At 40.3% G+C, this 6,739-nt stretch overlaps 2 protein-coding genes across 10 annotated transcripts in view; both read left to right on the top strand.

Annotated features, from left to right (window-relative positions):
* The window catches only part of LOC107083257, a 17,752-nt gene extending 16,429 nt beyond the window's left edge, over positions 1–1,323 (top strand). Inside the window, exons 12-13 of one of the 2 annotated variants that reach the window (XM_015372294.1) lie at positions 203–386; positions 899–1,323. In XM_015372294.1, coding sequence (XP_015227780.1) covers positions 203–386; positions 899–1,092 — 378 coding nt within the window. In that variant the 3' untranslated portion in view covers positions 1,093–1,323. The remainder of the gene's footprint in view (positions 1–202; positions 387–898) is intronic. The other variant, XM_015372295.1, reaches the window with a different exon arrangement.
* Positions 1,324–1,859: 536 nt separating this feature from the next.
* Positions 1,860–6,739, top strand: part of nfyc (nuclear transcription factor Y subunit gamma) — a 29,489-nt gene continuing 24,609 nt past the window's right edge. For 2 of the 8 annotated variants that reach the window (XM_015372303.1, XM_015372299.1), the window contains exon 1: positions 1,860–1,975. The gene's annotated coding sequence lies outside the window, so the exon portion shown is untranslated. Of the gene's footprint in view, positions 1,976–5,531; positions 5,644–6,039; positions 6,540–6,739 lie in introns of those variants that run through there. The other 6 variants (XM_015372302.1, XM_015372296.1, XM_015372298.1 and 3 more) reach the window with 5 other exon arrangements.

Here is a 6,739-nt window from a genome sequence, read left to right as displayed (position 1 = left end):
GTTGTTCAGCATGGGGGTGAGTAGAAAATGAAGGCTAATCATGTTTTGGGTGTACTATTCCTTTAAGTCTTGAGGAAATTGTCTTATTCTGATGTATGAAAAGATGTGTGGAAAAACTGAAATGAGCAAAGCACCAATTTACAAAGATCACAGTGGAGCAGTTGTCTCTATAAATAACAGCGACTTAATACCCGACCCACAGCTTCCTCAACCATACCAGTATGACAGACCCCAGCGAGAGGAGCCTGACCGCAGACGATCAGAGGAGCTTGGTTTCAACAATGGCCACAGACTTGGTTGGAATCAGCGTGAACAGCTTCCAGAACAGCGGTTCCATGAATACAACCATGGGGAACCCAGACACTCCAGCACAGGTCGTTTTAAAGGTACGGCAGAACAGACACTAATGGGTACAGATTCATGATAAAAGAAGAATTAAGACCACACACATGCAGTAAAAAAGACCACAACGACTCCCCCATTAATAAGGGATGGACCTGTTTTTCGGTTCAATTTGCATGTTTTTAAAACATGGTCTACTCTACAAGCCTCGATCTCAAAGGAAATTGGAAAATTTGAATGGAAAAAGAGTAATCTGATTGAACTTGACTTGCTCTGATCAATTTTTGTAGTTTGTAAAATAGTTTAGTCTCAAAGGATTAAAAGTCCTCCATGTCAGAATTGTCTAGTTTTATTCTTTTAAGCTTAAAAGAATTCCATTCTTTTAAGCTTTTACGCTTAAATCATTCACTTTTATTATTTCTGTGAAGTTGTTTTAATAAGTAATCTCTTAAAGGTTCCTAATGTCTTAATTATTAATAAATCTGTGGTTTCAGTGTGCTCAATGATTTACAGGAAAATTTGGTTTGCACTCTAATCTACACTTTCTCTGGTTTAGATGACCAACCTGATTATCTGGAGCCTATGCGTCCTCATGACTACAAGCCTCCGCCTGAGAACTATTTTGACTCTCACTCCTCTGTACCCCCCCTGCACATGGAACAAGACAGCAGGATGCAGAGGGATCCTCGCTACTCTTCAAATATGGATAAAATCACCTGTGCCCTCATGGATCTTGTTGCTAGAAAATAGTCTTAAGAAATCCCTAATAAGGATTAGTCTGATGAATAAAAAAAACGTCCCTTGTGATGGAAAAAATGATTTTGGTTTATACTTTGATAATCAAAACATGTTTTGCTTTAGTGTAATGTGATGTAGATGCCAGGGAAAATTTTTAGTTAATTCAAATGTTAAAACATGGCTGTATTTTGTAAGCAATAAAGAGCCTCTCTGTTGCTGTACCCCTTTTTTCTCCTTCACAAAAGACTCTGACATGCATTTGTTTGGTGCACTTTTTTATCAACAAGGTTTGGTCGTTTTATCAACGACCAAACAGAGCATACAGTTAGATTACCTAAATTATATTATTGTTGGGATTTTCTAAAAACTTTGGAGTTATCTATACAATGATTTCCCATGTTTTTTTTTTTTTTGGAACTGAAATATTTCAGAGTAAATTTAAATATCTTTAAAAATGAGGAAGTTTTTAGCAATGATTAAACCAATGGTTTTCCGACATCTCTTAAAAACTTCTTAATAATACCCTATTTGGTTTAAAAATAAAGCAATCTTTTTGTGGTAGTTGAGATTCTATTACCGTAGTATTAAACACTTAAAAGGCAGTTGGGGTTTCTGTTTTTCAAACGCTTATTGTTACGAATAGAACTCTATAATGGTTGGTTTTCGTTATATATATTCATTTTAATAGTTTGTACTTATAAACAACCTTAAAATATTAGCTGCAAATGTGTGGCCAGCCTTCACTGAACTCCATCGGTCTTCTACGTACTTGCTACGTCATCGCGTAAATGTCTTTCCGGTTCTAGGCAGCCGCCATCTTGTTTCTCTTTGCAAGCTAAATAAAATAAATAATACGCTGAACCGGACTTCACTTCGAACGAACCCGTAAAAGAAAGTAAGAGACTGAAATTAATTTACATTGGTGTTCTTATCAAGATAGCTATCTGTAATGAACGAAAGTGGGGGCAATTACTTGGCATAATTTCATTTGCTGTTCTTGACCAATAGACGATTGTTTTGGAAGATGAACACAGGCGCCATTTCCCTCCCCGCTCTCTGAGGCGCTTATTGGTGGCCCGCTCTAAGGATCACGGGTGGTCAGGAAACTGGTGTTCTGCGGACGCCATTTTGGTGCTTGTATGCTAGGTTGTTAGCGCAGTTAGCCACTTCGATGAGAGCCCGAATGGCGTTAGTTGCAGAACGAACTTATCCTTAAAAACCTTGATTGGTGGAATCTAGTCCGAGGTTTGATTGGTCTGAAGGACAGATCCAAACGTTGTCTTTATTGGTTAGACTGTTTCTTCCAAGCTTTGCAAACTTTCATATGGTGACAGGACTCGTTGGCAGTTAGTGACTATTATCGCTCCTTCGGCGAATAGATATCTGTGCTACACGGCCAGTGAGGTTCTCCAGCAAGCTAGCGTAAACTTCAGTCGTTTATTGTACTGTGCCACCTAATTGACCAGCCGGACATTAATTATTAGCGGAGAAAAGATACCCTGCTGTGGCTGCTCTTTTACGCGTTTAACGTTACCGTTGGTCAGTGAAACGCTGCGCTTTGCTCTGATATTTTAGGAATTATACTCTTGCTTGCTGCCATTTAGTATCGTTTTCAGTTACATTGAAGCTTAAAATGTAAACTTTTAGTTTAATTTTGGAAAACATAGAAAGGAGTTCTTCCCTTTATTTTTTATACTATTATTTGCTGTTGGACATTTTTAATAACATTGATTTTTAAACATGAGTTAGGCCTGTTTTATCCTAATTAGCAAAGTCAACAACCCTTTAAATGCTTAATCCTACACCCACTTTCCTTGGTTATTTAAAGTTAGGAAACTATGCACCCTGCCTTATATATAATACACTGTAGAGATGGACATATACACCGGAAGACCGATATTACTGTTTTATTATTAGGTGTTGGCCGATCATTTGTGCTTTCAGCAGCCATGAGATCAGCTGAACATGTATTGCCACTTCATCTACTTATTTTTAATGTCTTGTTTGAATTGGGTTCTGGTCTAAATTAATACTTTTGTAAAATTTGCAATAATTGTTGTTTTTATCATTTAAATGAAGGATGGGGGGGGAATTGGCATTAAGTATTGGCCAAAAACTATCGGCAGCACATCTTGGGGATCGGTTTGGCTAATGTCAAAATAATTGGCATCGGTCATAAAAAAAAAAAGCGTCGAACTGTAGTACACCATTGTCTAATATTACCAACTTTAACACTGTATCAGACGTTTGTTTTAGTTTTTTATTTGACCAATTTGGTTTTGCTTCTATTTTAACACTTTTCTTCTTCTTGCATTGTTACATTAAATGCTGTGGTTTCGGTTTGTTAAAGTAATTTCTGTTTAAGGTCCGATGTAAACACCTTAGTCAGTCTTGCAACTCTCCCACGGCTTTGCTTATTTCCCACTTAGAATCCCTCTATTCCCTCTTCCCATAGTATCTGCAAAGGTGGCCATACCTTTTGCACTTCATATTTCAGTGCATTTCATTGGGATTTTATACTGATGACCATACTAACTTTTGCTGTCATTGCAGCCTTAATTCTTGCAGGATGCCTCAACATAATCTGCCCATATCCTCCAGCATACTCTCCCTTGCTTACTCTGTATTTAGTTTAATGAATCCTCACACCAATTTCCATATCAAAGCATCTCCATGTATTAAACAGCATCCACTGTGTCTCAAAAATAAAGATACTGTGTCCATAGTGTTGGATTTGTGCAACACATTTATCAGCATATGCCAATTATAATTGTGAAATTTTTCCTTTAATATTTCTGAAGTTCTGCTATTCTTTGTTTCTTAGTCACATCAAGTCACAAAAATAGACTGTTTTAGGTTTTAGTTATAAAGTGGCAAAATGGTTAAAAAAAAAGTTCAAGGTACATGATTACCTATGCAAAGTAAGTGTGCTCCACATTTTTATACCACAGGATGTTCCTTTTATGATGAAAGCTGAAACCTGAATAACCTTTGAGCAAATTAGCCTTCTAACCATTTTGTTTTGCAGGTGGTCATGTGTTTACACGTTTGTGGTGAACGCATGGTTTGACTCGACACCCTGAGGGTGCTGTGTGTTTATGAAACCCAACGTTTGGCTGGCACATGTTTATCTCTAAACAGCATCACTGAAAGCAAACTACGGGCAGTACAGGTCATGGGAAGGTTTCATTAGTATGGTGACCTTGTGTGTCATTGAGGCCTTTTTATTTTGGGTAGCCCAGGACTCAGCTCAACTGAAAAGCACTGTAGCATGTCGGCTGCTCTTGGAGAGCTTAATCTTTCTGCAGCTGCGATGCAATCATTAACCTGATGCCTGCAGTATCTGCCCCAGTCCCTATGTTCCCTGCAAAAATAGAAAAGGGAACATTTAGCTTTGTGTCTCTTGAGTTTCTATCATGTTCCCTCTCCCTCCCTCCACTTGTTCTACCCCTCCCATCCCATAACAACTCTCCTCTCTGTCCTTCTCCATCCTTCCGGTTCCCCTCCCCCCTCCTAGGTTTTTCATTGATGGGACAGGTTAGCTTTTCTTTTCTCTATCCTGACCTTTCTGTTTCACATTATGTTGAAGATTTATATGCAACTGCTTCATAAAACTGGCCTATCTGAAAGGTGTTTTTCCTCAATGATTTGCATATTGTCTGGTACAAAACTCACGATTAGTTATACAATTCAGCAGGAACACCCTGCTTTTATACATCAAAGTTGTCTTCTGTACAAAAAGTTTGCACATCAAGGCAGTCATTGTTTGACAAAAAGGGCATTGTGTGTGACATTGCTGATGTGGCTTTTCTGATGATGTTTTAATTGTGGAAGTTGCTGTGGGCATAGGTTCCTGGGGTCAAAACAACAAGTCTTTGTTTACACATCTCTTGAGTCTTGTTTAACCACAAATAGAACAAGAATCATATTCTGTCTTATCTCTCTCCATCTTTCACAACTGCTGTCCAGTCAGCTGATTTATCTTTAGGAGTTTTTGTGCATAGCTCCTTAGAGAATCTGGTTTTAGAATGAATCTTTGTCCCCAAATAGTATTCATGTGTCTCATACATTTGTTTTACCTCTTAATGCATGTCAATGTTCACTTTGTAGTGTGTTATCATCACTACAATGAATGTCATCACAACAAATAAGGCTGCTTTGAGGCTAAATGATTGCAGTACGTACCTGTGCCTCTTAGCAAGGATAAACGAGAAGGCAAGGACAAAATGTGCATTTGTGTGGATGTGCATGTGAGCCTGTGTACACGCAAGAGACAGGGAGGCTGGTTTTAGTATGCTTTTGTACTTTAAATCATGTGGATGCAACATGCGGCATCAGTTCTGGCATTTCTGTCGACCAATGATGGACGAGCTTTACTGCCTGCATCACCGATGTGTGGGCCTGTAACAGGGGACAAGGGGCGGGGCCGACAAAGACATTTAGTTTGACATTGTAAATAAGCAGAAAGCACTTGTCAGAGAGCAGCCTGTGAAGCTTTTCACATCCAACCAGCAGCTGAAGGGACGAGGACCGCCTGAGAGGAAGGAAAAAAAACATGCCAAGGCAAGCGACTAAGATCACACCCTCACACACACTCCCTGCTGAGTTTTCTGCAACTTTATTTGCTTTTTTTTCACCGACGCTCAGCTGCACTCTCTCTTCCTCTTTTCTTTTCCCTGACCCCTATCCTGCAGCTCAAGGTAACTTAGAGCAGGAAGTTGGCTGTCAGTGAAAGGGGGTTGGGCAGAGGGAGGCGGTGGAGCACTGGGGAGGAGGGGGGGCATGCGCCAACCTATGGTGTGTGAGCACCTCGACCCTCTTATTGGCTGCGTCAGCCAAAGTGAGGTGGGAAGCTGGGTTAGAGGCGGGGCTTGGGTGTCATCTAGCATGCTAGATTGATTACGCTCTAATGTTAAAGGGGAAGGAGGCTGAAGATTTTTTTTTTTTTTTGCGTGTGTGTCAGAAGTACCGCTGTACTGTTTGCTTGCTCCTTTTTTTCTGTTTTCTTCTTGTCCTTGTTTCTGGACTGAGCTGGTGGGGTCAGCTTAAAGACGAACTCATGGGTCACTGACCTAAGTGAGGGAGAAAGGTTAAAAGGGAAAAATGAGTTGGTCAGCAAGTTCGGAGGACTTTGTAAGAGGAGAATTAGTAAAGATGTTTAGAAAGACCTTGTGGACTGCTGAAGAGGACGGAGCAATTTGTAAAGGAAAATGGGGAGGGGGAGGTGGTTCCGTACTCTGAGTCTGGGTTTAGAGCTTTTCAAAGCCGTCCCGTGGAGCCAGAGTGTCTTTTGTCTGCTGATACGATCAGGGAGCTGCAGGAAGTGGAGGAGCATGAGAGTTTTTCTGTCAACCTCTGATCTCCGTGCTGGTCCCCTCAAGGAGACTTGAGCTGGGCTATCTGTTTCAATCTCTTATGCACTCCCAGCAGGCCAGATTGATCACCATGAAGGGCACAGGGTAAGTCTGACAGGTTAACATTGAATTTGTGAACTTAAGTTGCTTTAAGTATCTGAATAAATTCCTAATCTTCTGTCTTTTAAGTCTGTCTCCATCACTCTGCAGGGAAGAGTGTCTGTCCTTTACAGCTGCCCTCACCCCCCGCCCGACCACTCCACACATCTATCTAGGTTGAATTTTCTGTCTTACTTTTTTCTATC

This window comes from Cyprinodon variegatus, unplaced genomic scaffold (genome assembly GCF_000732505.1).
Source record: "Cyprinodon variegatus isolate N-32 unplaced genomic scaffold, C_variegatus-1.0 Scaffold71, whole genome shotgun sequence".
Taxonomy (NCBI): domain Eukaryota; kingdom Metazoa; phylum Chordata; class Actinopteri; order Cyprinodontiformes; family Cyprinodontidae; genus Cyprinodon; species Cyprinodon variegatus.
This window is presented reverse-complemented; position numbering and strand designations above follow the sequence as displayed.